Source organism: Oncorhynchus kisutch, linkage group LG7 (assembly GCF_002021735.2).
Source record: "Oncorhynchus kisutch isolate 150728-3 linkage group LG7, Okis_V2, whole genome shotgun sequence".
Lineage (NCBI taxonomy): Eukaryota > Metazoa > Chordata > Actinopteri > Salmoniformes > Salmonidae > Oncorhynchus > Oncorhynchus kisutch.
This window is the reverse complement of record NC_034180.2, coordinates 23,601,463-23,622,748: the sequence shown is the minus strand read 5'-3', so window position 1 is coordinate 23,622,748 and position 21,286 is coordinate 23,601,463. Positions and strand designations below refer to the sequence as shown.

General features: G+C 43.2%; 1 protein-coding gene across 4 annotated transcripts in view; it reads left to right on the top strand.

Annotated features, from left to right (window-relative positions):
• LOC109894814 (neuronal PAS domain-containing protein 3) overlaps positions 1-21,286 on the top strand; it is a 382,790-nt gene that overhangs the window by 43,401 nt on the left and 318,103 nt on the right. For 3 of the 4 annotated variants that reach the window (XM_031828698.1, XM_031828700.1, XM_031828699.1), the window contains one exon: positions 15,094-15,180. The exons of the other annotated variant lie outside the window; for it this stretch is intronic. In XM_031828698.1, the coding sequence (XP_031684558.1) occupies positions 15,094-15,180 (87 nt within the window). The remainder of the gene's footprint in view (positions 1-15,093; positions 15,181-21,286) is intronic. 4 annotated transcript variants of the gene reach the window in all.

The following is a 21,286-nucleotide window of genomic DNA, read 5'->3' as shown; positions in this document are numbered from 1 at the left end:
TCTTCAATAGACAAGAAAGACCAGGGGAAAAGAGCTGCTGCCTGTAAATCAGTCTGTTTTCTAGGTTTACATTCCCTTCTTACTTATCTAAACCTACTTATTAGATAATGTCATGTTTATAACATGCTTATGGATGTGCAATGTATACATTATGAACACGCCGTTAATATAAAGGGTGACCGGTCCTTTTTGTTGACACCTGTTGCATTCTGCTCATCAGAATGGTTTGACTTTTAGATGTGTGTGTATTGTTGTGTGTTGTTAGACACTGCTGCTCTGGTGGAGTTAGGAACGCAAGCATTTTGCTACACCCGCAATAACATCTGCTCAATATGTGTATGCGACCAATACAATTTGATTTGACTGGTTTTGAAGATGGACATTTTAACATTCATGGTCCAAGCGTATTGGACAAAGCAGTTGTCTGTGTTTCTTGCTGTCTATGTTCTACCTACCAGAACGGATATATTCTAGTCTCCTGAGCAGTGCATTTAGCCAAATTTTCCATTGCTTTAAGCTGAAACTTTGCCTGAAGATCTTCTGCGAAATATTCTGTGCATCACTATCGGCCTGGCATTTTTGATTAATTGTGCTAGACGCTGCTGGCTCGGCCGGGATTGTTGCCTTTCTGTTGCAACCTGCTTGACTTTGAAGGAATGCTGGATGGTAACAGATGGAGAGACTGAAGGAAGGAGCAGCTCCTGCCAAGTCCTTACTGAGGGGGACACAATTCAGGGGGTTAGCTAGCCTAGCTAACCTACCAGCTATTGCCTGCCTGCTAGGACGTTAACAACAGTACCACCACTCTGATCCTACCCTAGATACCCTCTTGCTTTCCAGAACAGTTTGGAATGAATTTCCATTTCACTCTTAACTCCCTGTTGTTCATACAGAATACAGTACAGATGTGGTATTTTAACTTGGTCACTCTTTTTCTGTTGAGAATTTGCTGAGGATTTGAGATTTAAAGAAGCTTCTAAAGTTTGTCATTTACATTTGGACATTTCAGACTTGATTTGCCCGAATGGAAAATGGAACAACCCCTACAAAAAGGTCCATACTGTATGAATATCTAAAGCAATTCTAATTCACATTTCCTGTTGCTGCAGGATCATTTTCCTGCTACAGCAAACTGGCTCAAATGAAGACCCTACATCTGTAGTGGATCTAATCTGCTTTAGATATTCATACAGTACTAGTACAGTTTGGAATGAATTTCCTTTGCGTCCTTATGACTGTCGAGCATACAGTATTTGGATGAGCATTTTGTACTGAATTGAAAGCTGGTTCTCTCTAAGATGTCGTGCAGCAGCCTGGCCGCTGGTTATCAGTATCTAGAAACAGGACGGTGTGTTTGATAACAGGCTGCTCAGTGTAAATGGATTCATTTGGATTGATTCCGTTCTGACTAGGGCCGCCCTATTCCAACAGTACCGGGTGTGTCCCCAATGGCACCCTACTCCCTACATAGTTCACTACTTTTGATGTCGCACGACTTTTGACCAGAGCCCTATGTAGGGAATAGGTTGCCATTTGGGATGCTGCCTGGGTGTGTCCGTCAGATAGTCTCTTTGCAGCCTCTCTCTCCGTCTGACAGCTAGCAGCATTGATCAGAAGATAAACTGGCAGCCTTTTTGCTCTATAATGGAACCTAATGGTTATGGGCTCCCCATCAAGATCCTTCTCAAAGCAAGAGAAATGGCACCCGTCCTCTATGGGTGACGGCTTGTGAAAATCATTGATGTGAAGAATCACTCCGCACTGTGCGCTTAAAGTCATGGTTATCCCATGGATCGCTATGCTATCTCTGTGCATCATGCGTTGGTACTGTGCTCTGCTCTCTCTCTCTCTCTCTGCATGTTCATGCAGGAATGATGGAGCTGCATTCGTTTGTTATTAAGTGCAAATGTGTAGCGGTTGCATGTGACATTATGTAACCAAATACAGTCATATGTTTTACTTAAATCAGTATGTGGTAGAGTATACATGTACACACTGCATAATGAATTCACCTTCCACCCCCCCAGTCTTCTTGTCCCTCTTCTTTCTCTCTTACAAGCCATCCTCTCTCTCTCTCTCTCTCTCTCTCTCTCTCTCTCTCTCTCACACACACACACACACACACACACACACACACACACACACACACACACACACACACACACACACACACACACACACACACACACACACACACACACACACACACACACACACACACACACACATACAGAAGGATGTGTACCCTTCGGATATAAACTGTGATGTCCAGCTCCATTAAGTCCTGGTGAGATGGAGCATGTCCAGTGTCGAATCAGTGTTGCCCACCCCCACCCTCCACCCCCACCCCACCCCCACCCCCACCCACCCCAGCAGGCAGGGACCAGCAGCCCAGAGACACAGAGGGGGTTTGGGGTTGACTGGGCCCTGTTCCCCCAGGGCTGGCTGGATATAGACTACCTGAGTGGCATGCATTCATTTTCTAAAGCAAGACTCCATAATGGCTAACTGAGTAGAGTGTATCTGGGCCGCAGGACTGGGAATACACACACACACGCACAGGCATGTCTACAGCAAGCCACAAAACAGTTCTGACAGAAACTGGGCAGGAGGTTAATAACAGCACATTCATAGACTGCTGAAGGGCAAAATGTCACTAGCTCACATACAGTAGTTAGATCATTTTGTAGTTTCCATTATTGACATGCCAGTATTTCAAGCACTTGCTTCATCATTTTCCCAGCATTGGAATGCTTGCCACTTATGGTAATGTCACATATATTTCCATATGAGTTAAGCTAATCTACAGGTCCGTTGACTATTTTATACATTCTTCTTCTACTGATCAGACACTGTAGCAACAGGAGGATATGTTGCGGGTGTCAGCCTGCCCTCTGATTGGGTAGCAGAGTGCTGTATCCTATTCATCCCTTCCTGTGGGATTTAAGGGGGGATTACCAGGCCTTTTTGAGTGAAGCTCCAGGATTTGTGCCTGCTTTTCATGAAAGAAGAAAGAATTCTCTTCCTTCTTCTTAAGAATTACACAACCCTCCTCTCTGTCTGTTTGATGACCATTCAGCAGTACTGTATCGGAACAATCTTGAGATATAAAAATAAACAGTTTACATTATGATTAAGTGCTAAGACTCGAACATATCCTGCTGCAATCAGTGTAGGTAGTCACTCTTGGGAAAAGTGATTTTTTTTGTGGGCTGAAAAACAGGCACGGATGTGTCTACGATGTAATACCTTCACTTTGTATTGATTTTACTCTGGGCCTTGCTGGTGGTGCTGTGCTTCTTTCTGGTGTTGTCAGCTCGATGCCCTGTGATTTTTTTTATTTCGAAAATACTCCTTTGTTTGAGTTGCTTTCTCCTTCTAGAACAGTCCAGTATTGAGGGATTTTCTCTTTTCAAGTGTGCTTGGTCGGGATCCGCTGGCCAGAGCTTTTCTCATTCATTTCATTATTTTTGTTGTTACTGGAAGGTTGTCCTCTTATCCATTTTTGGACTGATGCCCACTCCTCCTCTCTGCCAAGTGTGTTGGCCTTCTCCACCTCCCCTCCTTTGGGCTCTCTCGCTCTCCCACATGTATTTCACACCCTGCCTGGCCATCTACCTTCAGTTTGTAGTCCTATATAAAAGTGTTACGTGTGGCAAGTAATGCAGAAATGATTCATGGATAAACCATAATGTCGTATTAATGTGCGAGAGCCATGAATAAGACCAGATATAACACCATATATATCTTCTTTTACAATAGTAGCGTAATACCAAGTTGAAAACAGTTGCAAAATGATGTTATTAGGAGGGATAAAAAGGCCATTACCGTAGGTACAGATGTAAGATCTTAATTTGATCACTCTTTTGTTTCTCAGAATTTTCCTCCACAGCATGGAATCCAAACAATGTTTAAAAGGGCTTCTAAAGTTTGTAATTACCACTTTAAATTGTCAGACTTGATCTGCCCTACCAAAAAATGCATAAACCCCCCAAAAAATTTAAATGAATTATAATCCACACAACAATTCACACATCCTGTTGCTGCAGGATTATTTCCTGCTGTAGCAAACTCTCAAATGAAGATACGGCATCTGTATACTTGTTTGAATAGAGAAAGTAATCTTAAAACCACATTCACGTAGTGCTATGAATACCACCAGTCTATTTACAAAGTCATTTTGTCACATTACGTTTATTCCATAAATGAACACCTTTGTTACTTCATCTCTGAAATATGACTTCAAATCACTTTTTACAGCATTTCAGTACTACACTTCACTACCATGGGATAAAGAATGATGAAACTCACACTCCCAGCCTATTTCCGCTCTTGCCTGTAGAGGGGCCCTGGCCTGGTCAAAAATTGTGCACCATATAGGGAATAGAGTGCCATTTGGGACGCTGGCGCATTGAGCATTGAGCAGCAGTCACATCCAGCAAATGGCTTCTCAATCTGTCAAGGGTTTGCCTTGCTATGCGTCTCCACCGTTCCTGCCGCCCGTCCTCAGTGCATATTGCATGACTTGTAATTGCATGACTTGTAAAGCGGTCATAACAACACAGTGAAGCTGCTGACATACAGGGGGGGGGGGGGGGGTCCTCTGTGCCCTGGTGTTGTCATCCGTCATGTGAGAAACAGAGTCGTGAATTCAGCAGGCCCCACTGCGATTCTCCACTGTGAATATTTCATAATACGATAACAAACAAAAAAACAGCCTTCCCCTCATTGCTTTTAGCCCGGGCATTGGAGGCATGGGAAATAAGCATCTCCGTCTAGTGTGTGTGGGTAGGCAAACACTTTGTATTATTATCAATAATGGGTCAGTTATAGCTTGGCGGCCAGGGAGAGGAGAGGGAGAGGGAAGGGAAAGGGGGATACCTAGTCAGTTGCACAACAACAATGCATTCAACCGAAATGTGTCTTCCGCATTCAACCCAACTCTGAATCAGAGAGGTGCTGGGGGATGAAGATTTAGAAGGGCTTTCTGCGTTGTGGTGGACATCCACATCCACATGATTTACCAAAGTTGAGTGTTGTTTAACACCTCTTTGATTAATCACTCGCTCTCTCTCAGTCCTGTTATGCTTTCTGGGCCTAAGATGTGTTTATTGAGCATGATATGAGGCAGAAACAGAACAGTGAGCCAGCAGGCTAAAACGTATAGGCCACTCCTCAGGCCTGTATCATAGCCTGTCACCAAGCTGGTTTACTGCTTTAGTGGACCAGCAAAACCGAATAACTAGGTGTTTTGTTGTGTCAGGTTGGTGGTGGTGTGTTGTCGATGGAGAGGGAGTCTGTGTCTGTGCGTGTCTTCCTTGTGTGTTGGAGTTGTGTCTTCATCATTACGTCGCGGCAATAGTTGACATGTTTACGTGTGCTGTAATCTCCCAGCATCTTCTCTGCTTGTAGAATACACCGGGTCCTCCTGGCTCCTCATACAGGGTGTAGCAGTGGAACAGTCACACTAGAACTCATCAGGCCCCAATTCATCATGATTCGGCCCGAAAAGCGTTCGCCTTTTGAACCCTCCTCTCTGATTGGAATGAGGCATGACTCTGCCTGCGCCCCCTCCACCCTCCATCCTGCCGCGCTCTAGCCCGCCACGCCTGCCCCTGCTCCCCTCTCCTTCCCGCTCTGTGCTCACCGCGTGAAATCGATACACTATATCTTTCTTCCTGACCTGCTCGCTGACCCCGATTGCTGCTTTCACACCGAACTGCAATTGGTTTGAACAGCTTTGGCCTGCAGAAAACAAGCAACCCTGAGACTAGCCCTGAGATGCTTGTGTGGAGTAGCTGTCGGTAGCTCCTCTCTTTATAATATGCGGCTGGATAACCTTGGTCCTGCGTTATAATTATACATCACGTGAAAGGACAAATGCCTTTTATTATTGATCATGGTGAAGGTAAAGGTTCTACCCTGCTCTCCTCCTCTGTTGGAGCTGGGAGCATCGCTGGGCTACTTTAAATAAGAACTGGTGACAGGTTTGTAGCTAGTGCCCCTCTCTCTCTCTCTCTCTCTCTCTCTCTCTCTCTCTCCTTATCTTGTACTGATGCACATCACCAAATGGGCTATAACTTGTACTTTTAATGGAGCTCACAGACAGTCACCAGTTGGTTGCATGACAACTCAAACGGAATCCTTCCACTGCTCTATGTTCGCTACTTACAGCAGCGGTTTGTGGTGACGTCACACTGAGGGGTGTTGCACAAAACAAAGTCATCCGCGATTGGATCATCTCTAACAAATCAGAGTATCAAAGCCAAAAATCCACTTTACTCACGTGTGTTCTGGGTCTGGCCCAACCCATCGGATTCTAGGACCAATCTGAATGGTTCATATGTGTTTGCGTTCCAGAAATCGTCAGCGAAGTACTTAGATCCAGACTCGTTGTGGAGAAGAAACTAACTTCCTGCGGCGGTTTAGCGCTTTGGCCGGAGCAAGTTTGGGTAGTCAGGCAAACCAGTCGGTAAATTACCAAAGATTTTCGTATCAGGGTCACATTGTGCCCCTGAAACATCTTATTTCTCTTTAATATAAAGGTCAAGATTGAGTCCTGGTGTTCCCTGCTGTATACAGTCACTAAGGCCAGAAGAGGCCTGTGTGTGTGTTTACAGTTACATGATATTACATTCACTGGAGCTCTGAGAACAGGTGCTGCACAGTTGGAATGTTGTATTCTCTCTCTCCGTCTCTCTAGGAATGAGCTCACTAAATGGCTTTGCTTGGCCCAGAGGGGTTATGGGTCAATAGCATTTCTCTTCTCTTCTCTCACTACATCACAGGGTTCTGTAGACTTCAGCCCATGTTGTTCTCTGTCTGGACCACATAAACTGTTAAAGGTATTCTCATCATGTGTGTACCAAATGTCCTTGTGTTGAAATAGTAGTTTGGCTGTACTGGTCCGGAGCATACACCACAGCTACACACTTTAGTGAACAATGTTGGTGCGCGAGGGAAAAAAAGTGTCAGAAAAATCATCTGTTGAATTGTTTTTGCACCAGTGATGCCTTTTTCACTTTTCTCACTATGTGTCATGGGATTTTGTCACGCCGTGTGTTGAAACGCATCTGTGCTATGAATACCTTTATCTTGATTGATTACCTCTGGTCAAAAGTAGTGCACTGTAAAGGGAATAGGGTGCCATTTGGTATTTTCTTCCTGCTTGTCATAATGGGATCTCATGCAGGTTGGCTTGGGGAGGTTGGTACCTGTCCAAATTCAACTTGAGGAGCTCATTTCTCCTGGTGGTTTTTCCTGACTCCTGTCCTGACTACATCCACTCACATGTATGAAGTATCCCTGATGAGTTCTGCACATGTGTTACAGTTACTGCACATTAGGTGACTGACTCTTTTTCAACCATTCAGTGTGTCCCTTTCAACCATGTATTGCCAGTATACTGCATGCAGTCTGTTAATGTATTTATTTTTGTGTTATACATTGAGATATATTATGTTGAGTAGAAACTACCGCAACGCGAACGGAATACATCAAATCCGCCATGATTAGGGCTGTGGTCACAACCCAAGTGCCAAGGTCCCAAACACTGTTCTGTTTTGGCAGAAATACCATGAATCCAATCCCAAACCTCAAGAACAACAAGATGTTGTGTGGAATGGGCAGAATAACACACAATTCTATTCAGTTGACACTTTTTCTGTCTCTGTCTGTTTGTATTTGCCAATTGAACATTGTGTTTGAAGTTTTATTTCTAGGGAGATGGACAAGATAAATAGTTAACAACCCCTCTTTGATAGCTCAGAGCAGGACTGGTGTATAAAGGACAGCTTTCATAGGCCAAGAGGACTTTGGCGACACACACACACACACACACACACACACACACACACACACACACACACACACACACACACACACACACACACACACACAGAGGAGCAGCCGAAGCAGCTTGGCTTCGATCCTACTCGACACACATCCAAAGCCAGAAAACGACATGCTCTGTCACCCTGTCGCAACCAAACACCATAAACACACGCCACACACACACACACACACACACACACACACACACACACACACACACACACACACACACACACACACACACACACACACACACACACACACACACACACACATAGAGCAGTGCCTCCTACCTCCCTCCTCCTCTCCACTTTAGACATTCTGCATTTGTTGTACTTACCACTGAATAGTAGGGGCCCACGTTGCTTCTGGTTACGCATTGAAAGTGAAATGTGACTTCCAGAGCTTGTCATGGATCAAAATGTTGTGCTGGCAATTGTTTAAAAATATTGTTTTGCTATAAAGTAGCCCAGCCATGGTTTTCAGCTGAGCTGCCCAGAGATGGATTGCTTTCTGGAGTTTTTGACAGGTGTAATTGTTAAGGCGTCATCTGTTCTCGTTTGCACAAAAGACATTTTATCCAACTGTAGGACTTGCCTGCTAATCTTTCTCCCATCATTCTATTCTCTGCTTGCCACTAGACAAATCCCCTGTTATTGGACCAGATGGTGGACAAATCCATTCTCATGATAAGTTGCTGCTAGTTTGCATTTAGATTACCTGCAAAAATTTAACAATTTACTACTCTGCTTCCAACCATAACTTCCCCTTTTCTTAGTATGGATTTGACTTACTTGTAACAAATGATATAAATCTTGATGAGTATGTTAAAAATAAGGGGTAAAGCAACACAGTGAACAGGAACAAACAAATAGAGCGACCGGTAATGCGTTTAGACTCTGGCCCAGAGTGCAATAGCAGCATCAATCAACTAACAACAGAGTCATAGAAGCCCAATTTAGAAAGTACTACCTAGACTTCTCACAGACTTGAATAACTCACTCTCCTCAAAGGAAAGAGTTTTCAGCCCTCTAAACATTTCAAGCTCTTTTCTCTCTGCATAGTAACCGTTTCTAAAAAGAGATTTCAACTGAAAGCGAAACAATTCTGTTTATGCAAAATATGTTTGAAAAACAAAATATTAAAATGAGCTGTATTGTGTAAAATGTGACCTTCTTGGATTTCACATCGAGCCGTGGTGGTGGGAAAATTCTAACATTAAATGAACTGTATGTTTCTGAAAATTAAGAAATGATAGTTGAAATGCTTGAGGATGTGTAGAGACAATGTAAACAAGCTTGAACCCATCCCGGGTATAGCTATAAAACATAAAACTCCATGGTTCAGGTGATTAGCCCCTCTAGATATCTCCTGAAAGGTGCGTTGTGCATAAATCATCTGTCTTCTTTCTCCGTCTTGTCGAGCAGTGATGAGCGGTCATTTGCATAATCCTTTTAAGGAGTCAAATTACACTGTCATGTAGCAGATTTAACATGCTAGCAAGGAATCTATTGCTTTGCAGCTAATTAGAATATGCAGTGCCTTCAGAAAAGTATTCACACTCCTTGACTTTTTTCCACATTTTGTTGTGTTACAGCCTGAATTTAAAATGGATTATATTGAGATTTTATGTCACCTGCCTACCCTCAGTACCCCATAATGTGGAATGGAATGATGTTTTTTAGAAATTTCTACAAATGAATGAAAAATGAAAAGCTAAAATGTCTTGAGTCAATAAGTATTCAACCCCATTGTTATGACAAGCCTAAATAAGTTATACAACTTAAGGTATAAGGTATAAAACTTTGCTGAACAAGTCACATAATAAATTGCATGGACTCACTCTGTGTGCAATAATAGTGTTTAACATGATTTTTTTATGAGTATCTCATTTCTGTACCCCACCCATACAATTATATATAAGGTCCCCCAGTCGAGCAGTGCATTTCAAACACAGAATCAACCACAAAGACCAGGGAGGTTTTCTAATGCCTTTCAAAGAAGGGTACCTATTGGTAGATGAGTAAAAAAAAAAAAGCAGACTTTGAATATCGCTTTGAGCATGGCGAAGTTATTAATTACACTTTGGATGCTGTATCAATACACCCAGTCACTACAAAGATACATCCTTATTAACTCAGTTGCCCGAGTGGAAGGAAACCGCTCAGTGATTTCACCATGAGGCCAATAGTGACTTAGTTACTTAGAGTTGAATGAGTGTGATAGGAGAAAACTGAGGATGGATCAACAAAATTGTGGTTACTCCAAAATACTAACCTAATTGAAAAGAAGGAAACCTGTACAGAATACAAATATTCCAAAACATTCATCCTGTTTCACAAGGCGCTAAAGTAATACTGCAAAACATTTGGCAAAGCAATTCACTTTTTGGTAAATCCAATACAACACATTACTGAGTACCACTCTCCATATTTTCAAGCATAGTGGTGGCTGCATCATGTTATGGGGATGCTTGTAATCATTAAGGACTAGGGAGTTTTTCAGGATAAAAAAGAAACAGAATGGGAGCTAAGCACAGGTCAAACCCGAGAGGAAAACTTGGTTCAGTCTGCTTTTCTCCAGACACAGGACAATAACCTAAAAATAAAGGCCAAATATACCCTGGAATCTATGGCAAGACTTGAAAATGGCTGTCTAGCAATGATCAACAACCAATTTGACAGAGCTTGAAAATGTAAAAAATAATAATGTGCAAATATATTGTACAATCCGAGTGTGCAAAGCTCTTACAGACTTACCCAGAAAGACTCACAGCTGTAATTGCTGCCAAAGGTGATTCTAAGATGTATTGACTCAGGGATGTGAATACTTATGTAAATGAGATATTTCTCTATTTAATTTTCAATACATTTGCAAAAATGTCCAAAAGCATGTTTTCACTTTTTCATTATGGGGTATTGTGTGTAAATGGGTTAGAAAACACATGTATTTAATCCACTTTGAATTCAGGCTGTAACACAACAAAATGTGGAATAAGCGAAGGGGTGTGAATACTTTCTGAAGGCACTGAACATAACAGCACATTTCACTTTTTACTGCTGCTGCTGCTCAGTTCCTCCTCTCAGCCACAGAGAAGCAGTTCAATAAATACTGTCTTTTCATGCCCACAAAACAATTTGGATGTGGTAATGAGTGGTTTCTCTGAAATTCCTGGAGGTTTAACTCTCCTAGTCGTTTCAGGCTGGAGTGGAAATGGAAACTCAACATGATTAAGGGAAGGAGGCCTCAGAGGGCCCAGGGGGCTCTGGAGTTGTTGAATATTGAACATGTTCACATCGTTGTCATACTCAGATATTTATATATTGATAGCCAATGACACCAAGTCGTATGTTACATTGGAAGTAGTTCCTGTAACATGTTGTGAATTGTCATAGTGTAGTTATCTTTTGTCCCAATGCATGTCACATTGCAGTCTGCAGAGCTTGTTTTCAGAATGTTTGCCATATAGCTGCTTATACGGTGTATCAAAACTCCTAGTACCGTAAAAGTCAACTTAGTTTGTAGAGGAATTGCAGCTTTATGCAAAATTGGTCATTCAGATATATTTCATAAGCAGGCTTATTGGGCAAATAAATGCCTCTAACCAGGTCTGGAAAATCTGAAATCATGCCCATTTCCCAAATGGCAACATATTACCTATATTGTGCGTCCCAAATAGCAACATATTCCCATATATAGTGCACTACATTCAAACAGAGCCACATGGGCCCTGGTCAAAAAATAGTGCACTATATAGGAAATAGGGTGCCATTTGAGACGCGCATTGGAAACACAGGAGTTAAAATGCCCTGCTGCAAGTATACACTAATGGAAAACTCAGTCCAGCTGCATACAGTCATGTTTAATACCCTTGATTTATGGTTGAAGGAGAAGATTTACATCAGAACATAAACTCATTTTGGAAAGGACACCATCTTATCACCTTCTCAATTTTTCCTACCCTTCAACCATATCGAGAGAATCCACAAGTTGTCGCTGTAGTATATTCCTCTTTACCTCTCTATAAGGGACTCCAAAAAATCATTTTGTTACTTTCAACATATTTTTTTCTTATACAGTGGTGGTAAGGTAATCTTTACCCTAGCCTGGTGTCATATTCCATATTGGGCAATATTAGGGTTCTGCTGTGCTGCACAGACAGAGTGTGTGTCCCAAATGTCAACCTATTCTTTTTATAGTGCACTACTTTTGACCAGAGCCCTATAGGCTTTAGAGCACCACATAGGGAATAGAGTGCCATTTGGGATACGTCCAGGGACCAGGTCACCAGATAGCTGGATGGATGCTGAGGTAGTCTACTTATCACACCTCTTGTTTTCCCCTTGAATCCTCCAAACCAACAGGAAATTGAACACGCACAGACAGAGCAGTCTGTGTACCTTACCTCCACTCTTTATTTCAAAATGGATATCTCTAATGAAAATCAGAGGGGTCAGGAGGAGCAATAAAGGTTTGGCTGAGAGGCCTCTGGGAGCGACACGCTGTAATCATCTGATTTGGACATTTTGGGGCCCCATCAGTTGATTATTTGGGTTGCCTCCCAAATGACACCCTATTCCCTATTTAGTGCACTACTTTTGACCAGGACCCATAGGTACTGCCCTGTGCAGGGAATAAGGCTCCATTTGGGACGTGGCCTTTGCCTGGATGTGGTGCTCAACGCAGCATCCACACTACACACAACTCCTGATCCCCATCTGAAATCAAGGACAAATTGGCAACTCAACAGACTGAATAGAATAGTGTAGTTAGGGATGGAGGAAGTCAAAATGGTCACACTCACACTAATTGCGATTAGAGCCATACTTTGATTCCCTTCTTCCCACCATTATTTGGCTTGGGCCTCTCTGTGTTGCCTTGCCATCATTAAATATCATGATTGTCTTGTCACTCGTCTCTCCCCATCGCTTCTCTTAGTATTTCTTCTGCTCCTCTTCCCTGTTATTATTTCAGTCAGTATTTAGTATTCCATTCAGTCAAGGTCATTGCTTTTGCACTTCTGTGTGTGTGTGTGTGTCTGTGTGTCTGTGTGTGTGTGTGTGTGTGTGTGTGTGTGTGTGTGTGTGTGTGTGTGTGTGTGTGTGTGTGTGTGTGTGTGTGTGTGTGTGCATGCGTGCGTGCGTGCGTGTGTGTGTGTGTGTGTGTGAGAGAGTGAGTGTGTCTCTTGTAGTGAGTCCAGATCATGTAGTCTGAACTGTGTGTTGTGTTGATCTCGTCCCACCATTCTAACAGGAACAGCAGTGTTGACTAAATGCTCTTAAACGTCTGGACTTTCCATCAGTCTCTCTCTCTCCAGCTGAGACTAGCTGGGAAAAGAGCTTATAGCTCCCAATGTTCCTGAACAGACTTAGTCTAAGGCAGGGACGGGCAACTTTGATGGCGGTGGAGGCCACAAAAAACGGATCTCATGAGCAGCCACAGTGACTTGTGGGTCTGCGTACCCACATCCATACCCACACATGCATTCAGTGCCGGCCCTAGCATTTTGGGGGCCCTAAGCCAGAAATTGATCCGCAAAACTACAAAAGGGTCGCCAGGTGCCCACCCCTGGTCTAAGGAATCGTCCCATATGGCACCCTATTTCCTTTATAGGCCAATAGAGCTCTGGTCAAAAGTAGTGCACTACTGTATATAGGGAATAGGGTGCCATTTTGGACAAAGTCTAACACTTTACTGGGATGCCTGGTCCTTATCGCAGTGTTTACTGTATACTGAGGAGTTTGTGATCCTCCAGGAAAACAACTCTTTGCTCTGCTCCTTCCCAGTCCTGAGACACCTCACAGTGTAGAGCTGAGAAGTTCAGTCAAAATACAGTACTGTATATTCAGTCAGTCAGCCACAGACCGGCTCGCTGCTGTGTTGTGATTTAAACAGCTAAACGGCGACTTGCTGAACGCCCCCCACCGCGCGCAAAGTGCTCTTCTGAACAGGAGACCCTGCCGTGTTTGACGTCTTCACTAATTTGACATGGAGTTCAGAAACCTCATGACTCTTACAGCTAGTGATGTGAAGGACCATGTTTTCCATACCACAAACATAGCTGCTCTTTGACTTTCACTTTACAGTAACATAGTGGCCAGCCCAGCCCAGGCCCCAGCTACGGTAAGGTAACGGCTCACAGTGTTTTTCTACTTTAAAGCCTTTCAGTTGGTTTTGTGGTTACCGCTCTGACACGTGTGGAGGTAGCCCAGCCCAGTCCAGCCCAGCCCAGTCCAGTCTGCTCTCCCTTTCCCGGTCTGGTTGCCAGCATTAGCCTCAGCCAGCAAATCATTACACACGGAACCCTGCCAAAGTTTTAAATACCAGAAAATAACACCATTTACCACATGCAGGGCAATTATTTCTGTGAAAAATTACCCAGGGTTTTTTATTTGTGATAAACCCCCTTTCTTAGCGGAGAAAGACGATGCACAGCCGGCCCTTTCAGGTCTGAGCGGAGGACTCATTAATATTTATGGCCTGCTTTGCAAAGAAACATTGATAAGCTGGCTGGTTGAATATTAAGTTTGACTTTATTTAAAAACGCATTAAAAAATATTCAGCAAATTAAAGAAGGGACTTTTTTCATATTTTTTTTGAGAAAAAAGGTAAAGGAAAGCACTGGAAGCTTTGTAAAGAGGTTAAATAGCTCAGTCAGAGGAAGCAGCAGGAGGAGTGGGACTTGAAGATGTGTAGAAATATGTCCAGAATAGGATGGCAGTTGATATAGTTGAGCTGTTGATTATTCTGAAAGGCAATGTGAATGTATACTGTCATCACACCGACACACCGACACACACACCACACACACACGCGCGCGCACACACACACGCACACACACATAAACTCTTTTACTGACACCTCAGGGTTCAGTCCTGTCTACCTACCCTCAGGATGTCTTCAGGAGAGATCGAGAGAGAGAGGCAAACCTTGAGTTGTCCAGAGAGGAACTGAACTGTCATACCATGCTTTATTCCAGGTAGAAATGTCAACAAGTAGACTGTTTTTACTGCACTTGGGCTATACTGTGTGATATTATTGAGCAGTTGGAGACGTCTCACATGCACTGAAAACTCCTATCAATGCTGACTTATTTTTCAATTCCCATGTACTTAAGTAGTTATTATTAACATGTACATTATATTTACAGATCCTTCATTGGAAGTCGTTGGTACTTTACAGTCTACACATGCTATTTATCCACCTGCTCATTAACTGAATGTTATAAACTGACCAGCCCTACTGTATCTATCTTTGTAGGGAAATTAAAACCCTACACCCTTTCTGCATGGAGGGATCAGAGGAGGAGGCCATAGTTGATGCCCAATTCATGTCCAAATTCCCCCAGTAAGTTGGAAGTCTTATTTCACACATTCATTTAGGACATTAAGTGGTTTTAAAACATTGTTTATTTATATCACCAAGGTCATTTTGAGTGCCTGCGTAGATTTTCATGTCCTTTGATACTTGTTAGCCTGACATAGTGCTGCGTATGAAACCAAGTCAATAAACGGAGCAGCACTAAACCTCTTTGAAGAGAAAGTGAGATAGAGAGAGAGAGAGAGAGAGAGAGAGAGATAGTGAGAGAGAGAGAGCGAGAGAGAGAGAGACAGAGAGAGAGAGAGAGAGAGAGAGAGAGAGAGAGAGAGAGAGAGAGAGAGAGAGAGAGAGAGAGAGAGAAGCATTAGCTGATGAATGAGGGGCTTGTAGTCATGTTGCACTTTGTCCGATTTCTCACTCTCCCCCTGCAAGCGGTTTCATCAGCTGTGTGAAATCCGATTCAGATATTATTCTCCTCTGGTAAAAGAGAGGGCAGCTCAGCCATGGACACCGATCCTGGTTTGAGATTTAAATGTAAACCTCTAGAAGCTGTTATAGAAAAGACAAGTTATTCTATCACCCCACTGTAAGTTAGGCAGGAAAAGATGAAGTCACTACAGTCAGTCAGGGGTAGGTGTGATGCTGGGTTCCAGATAACAGGGCATGTAAATTAGCTGATAGCTGGCGCTGATGCCTGTCCGCTAGCAGTGGGACTGTGGAGAGAATTGAGTCCCCCACTGAGAGTATAGGGATGAAGCAGGATGTTCTCTCTCTCTCTGTGTCTCTCTGTCTCTCTCTGTCTTTCTCTCTGTGTCTCTCTCTCTCTGTCTTTCTTTCTCTCTCTCTCTCTTTTTTTTCTCTCTCTCTCTTTTTTTTTCTCTCTCTCTCTCTCTCTCTCTCTCTCTCTCTCTCTCTCTCTCTCTCTCTGTCTCTCTCTCTCTCTCTGTCTCTCTCTCTCTCTCTACCTCTCTACCTCCCTCTCTACCTCTCTCTACCTCGCTCTACATTTCTACCTCTCTCTCTACCTCTCTCTGCTCTCTCTACCCCTCTCTCTGTCTCTACCTCTCTGTCTCTCTCTCTACCTCTCTACCTCTCTCTCTCTACCTCTCTCTACCCCTCTCTCTCTCTACCTCTATACCTCTCTCTCTTTCTCTCTCTGCTCTCTCTCTCTCTACCTCTCTCTCTACCTCTCTCTGCTCTCTCTCTACCCCATCTCTCATCTAAATTTTTCTCTCTCTCTGCTCTCTCCCTACCTCTCAAATCCACCCCCACTCAATTCAATTCAAGGGGATTTACTGGCATGGGAAACATATGTTAACATTGCCAAAGCAAATGAAGTAGATAATATACAAATGTGAAAAAAACATACAAATGAACAGTAAACATTACACTCACAGAAGTTCCAAAAGAATATACATTACAAATGTCATTTTATGTATATACAGTGTTGTAACGATGTACAAATGGTTAAAGTACAAAAGGGAAAATAAATAAGCATAAATATGGATTGTATTTACAATGGTGTTTGTTCTTCACTGGTTGACCTTTTCTTGTGACAACAGGTCACACATCTTGCTGCTGTGATGGCACACTGTGGTATTTCACCCAGTAGATATGGGAGTTTACCAAAATCGGGTTTGTTTTCAAATTCTTTGTGAATCTGTGTAATCTGAGGGAATTTTGTGTCTCTAATATGGTCATACATTGGGCAGGAGGTTAGGATGTGCAGCTCAGTTTCCACCTTATTTTGTGGGCAGTGTGCACATAGCCTGTCTTCTCTTGAGAGCCGGTTCTGCCTCCGGCGGCCTTTCTCAGTAGCAATGCTATGCTCACTGAGTCTGTACATACAGGTAGTCAAAGCTTTCCTTAAGTTTGGTTCAGTCACAGTGGTCAGGTATTCTGCCATTGTGTACTCACTGTTTAGGGTCAAATAGCATTCTAGTTTGCTCAGGTTTTTTGTTAATTCTTTCCAATGTGTCAAGTAATTATCTTTTTGTTTTCTCATGATTTGTTTGGGTCTAATTGTGTTGCTGTCCTGGGTCTCTGTGAGGTCTGTTTGTGTTTGTTAACAGAGCCCCAGGACCAGCTTTCTTAGGGGACTCTTCTCCAGGTTCATCTCTCTGTAGGTGATGGCTTTGTTATGGAAGGTTTGGGAATCGCTTCCTTTTAGGTGGTTGTAGAATTTAAAGGCTCTTTTCTGGATTTTGATAATTAGCGGGTATTGGCCTAATTCTGCTCTGCGTGCATTATTTGATGTTCTACGTTATACACAGAGGATATTTTTGCAGAATTCTGCATGCAGAGTCTCAATTTGGTGTTTTTCCCATTTTGTGAATTCTTGGTTGGTGAGCGGACCCCAGACCTCACAACCATAAAGGGCAACAGGGTTTTTAACTGATTCAAGTATTTTCCGCCAGATCCTAATTGGTATGTTGAATTTTATGTTCCTTTTGATGGCATAGAAGGAAGGCTCTTCTTGCCTTGTCTCTCAGCTCGTTCACAGCTTTGTGGAAGTTACCTGTGGCACTGATGTTTAAGCCAAGATATGTATAGACCTTTTTTGGAACACCATTATTTTGATCTTACTGAGATTTACTGTCAGGGCCCAGGTCTGGCAGAATCTGTGCAGAAGAGCTAGGTGCTGCTGTAGTCCCTCCTTGGTTGGTGACAGAAGCACAAGATCATCAGCAAACAGTAGACATTTTACTTCAGATTCTAGTAGGGTGAGGCCGGGTGCTCCAGACTTTTCTAGTGCCCTCGCCAATTCTTTGATATATATTTTGAAGAGGGTGGGGCTTAAGCTGCATCCCTGTCTCACCCCACATCCCTGTGGGAAGAAATGGGTGTGTTTTTTGCCTATTTTAATCACACATTTGTTGTTTGTGTACATGGATTCTATAATGTCGTATGTTTTTCCTCCAACACCACTTTCCATCAATTTGTATAGCAGACCCTCATGACAAATTTAGTCTAAGGCTTTTTTTAAATCAACAAAGCATGAGAAGACTGCCTTTGTTTTGGTTTGTTTGTTTGTCAATTAGGGTGTGCAGGGTGAATACATGGTCTGTCGTGCGATAATTTGGTAAAGAGACAATTTGACATTGTTTTCACTGAGGAAATGTACGAGTCTGCTGTTAATGATAATGCAGAGGATTTTCCCAAGGATTCTGTTGACACATATCAAATGGTAGTTATTGGGGTCAAATTTGTTTCCACTTTTGTGGATTGGGGTGATCAGTCCTTAGTTCCAAATATTGGGAAGATGCCAGAGCTAAGGATGATGTTAAAGAGGTTTAGTATAGCCAATTGGAATTTGTTGTCTGTATATTTGATCATTTCATTGAGGATACCATCAACACCACAGGTCTTTTTGGGTTGGAGGGTTTGTATTTTGTCCTGTAGTTCATTCAAGGTAATTGGAGAATCCAGTGTGTTCTGGTAGTCTTTAATAGTTGATTCTAAGATTTGTATTTGATCATGTAAATGTTTTTGCTATTTGTTCTTTGTTATAGAGCCAAAATGATTGGAGAAGTGGTTTACCCATACATCTCCATTTTGGATAGATAATTATTCATGTTGTTGTTTGCTTAGTGTTTTCCAATTATCCCAGAAGTGGTTAGAGTCTATGGATTCTTCAATTACATTGAGCTGATTTCTGACGTGCTGTTCCTTCTTTTTCTGTAGTGTATTTCTGTATTGTTTTAGTGATTCACCATAGTGAAGGCGTAGAATCAGGTTTTCTGGGTCTCTATGTTTTTGGTTGGACAGGTTTCTCAATTTCTTTCTTAGATTTTTGCATTCTTCATCATACCATTTATCATTGTTGTTCATTTTCTTCGGTTTTCTATTTGAGATTTTTAGATTTGATAGTGAAGCTGAGAGGTTAAATATACTGTTAATATTTTCTACTGCCAAGTTTACACCTTCACTATTACAGCGGAACGTTTTATCCAGGAAGTTGTCTAAAAGGGATTGAATTTGTTGTTGCCTAATAATTTTGGGGTAGGTTTCCAAACTACATTCCTTAGCATTTCCAAACTACATCTATAGCATTTCTTAATGTTACTCAGTTCCTTTGGCTTTGATGCCTCATGATTGAGTATTGCTCTGTTCAAGTAGACTGTGATTTTGCTGTTGTCTGATAGGGGTGTCAGTGGGCTGACTGTGAATGCTCTGAGAGACTCTGGGTTGAGGTCCGTGATAAAGTAGTCTACAGTACTACTGCCAAGAGATGAGCTATAAGTGTACCTACCATAGGAGTCCCCTCGAAGCCTACCATTGACTATGTACATACCCAGCGTGTGACAGAGCTGCAGGAGTTGTGACCCATTTTTGTTGGTTATGCTGTCATAGTTGTACCTGGGGGGGGGGGGGGCAAATGGGGGAGGGAATGCTTTCACCTCCAGGCAGGTGTTTGTCCCCCTGTGTGCTCAGGGTGTCAGGTTCTTGTCCGGTTCTGACATTTAGGTCACCACAGACTAGTACATGTCCCTGGGCCTGGAAATTATTGATTTCCCCCTCCAGGATGGAGAAGCTGTCTTCATTAAAGTATGGGGATTCTTGTGGGGGGATATAGGTAGCACACAGGAGGACATTTTTCTCTGTTGAGATCATTTCCTTTTGAATTTCTAGCCAAATGTAAAATGTTCCTGTTTTGATTAATTTAATGGAGTGAGTAAGGTCTGCGCTGTACCAAATTAGCATACCCCCTGAGTCCCTTCCCTGTTTCACACCTGGTAGTTTGGTGGATGGGACTACCAGCACTCTGTAACCTAGAGGGCAACCAGTGGGTCCGTCTCCTTTATACCAGGTTTCTTGTAGGATGACAATGTCTGTATTTCAGATTTTTTGAGCAAGTCCAGGATTCCTGCTCTTTAGGCCAAATGCAGATGACCTCAGACCTGGGATATTCCAGGATGAGATAGTGAAGACTTTGTGTTCTATAAAGTGTCCAGTGTTGTTGGTCGTGTGGTTTGGCCTCAGGCCAGTAAGTGTGAGCAGAGCCTGCTGAGGATCTGGGACATGCCATTGGCTTGGGTTAGTGTAAGAGTGTGAGCAGAGCCTGCTGAGCATCTGGGACATGCCATTGGCTTGGGTTAGTGTAAGAGTGGGGTTCGGACCTGTTTGCCCTGCTCAAGGCCTGGGCGTATGTGTGACTTCCATGTTGAGGCCCTCTTGGCGGAGGAGGGGTGCATGGGGTGGGCAGGAGGGGCAAAGGTCTGATCTGAGGGGGCCTAAAAGGGGTGTGGGCATGGTTGACTTGGGGGGGTGTTGATTGGTTGGGGTGGGGGGGTGTACGTGGTCGGTGGTGTTGTGGTCTGGATGTTGGTCCTCGCCTCGCTGGGCGGGGTGTCTATTGATCTGTTGTCCCTGTGTTGGGGCTGCGTTTGAGAGCGATGTCCTTTAGAGTATGGGCAAAGGTGGGCACTGCTGCCTTGTATAGGTGGATGTGGTCATAGAGGATGTTCAAGTCCAGGGTGGAGTGGTGGGCCAGGAAAACATTTGGCTTTGAGGCACAGTCACGGGAAATACTTGCGTTTACCTGCTGTATGGTAGCAGGGTGGAAGTCTTTTCGTGGTAGCAGGGTGGAGATAACCACTTGTGCGTTGGGGAAAGTAGAAGAAGCTTTCTCAATCATTCCGTTCAGTGCTGTGGCCACACATTCCTGCTGTGTTCTCAGGTTGTTTGTGCCTGTGTGTATTATTATGTGGCTAGGTGAACCTAGTTGGTCCTCAGACAGAAGGTCTAAGGCGCACTGGGTATTTGGACACCACAGTTTAGACTCCGTTCCCTTCATCCATCAGAGCAGATTCATCATGCCTCTGGTACTCCCCCATCTCTTGCCAGCCATTCAGATTAGTCCTTATAAAGAGAGAACCAGAGCAGAGCTGTGTTGCCCACAGGGAGAGCTCTAACTGACCGTGACTGCAAAATGCTGCTCGCCCAAAGGTTTTCTGCTTTCCAGACGTTTTGCTAGGCAGGGCTTAATTATATGTACTCTTTTATCTTTGTTTATGGAACATGTGTGGTATTGGTAGAGGGAGGCAGGGGGATATTTTTCTCTGTCCAATAAGAGTTGTCATCATATGAGGAATGGAGGAGAAGGAGAGAGGGCGTGAGTTAGTGAGAGAGA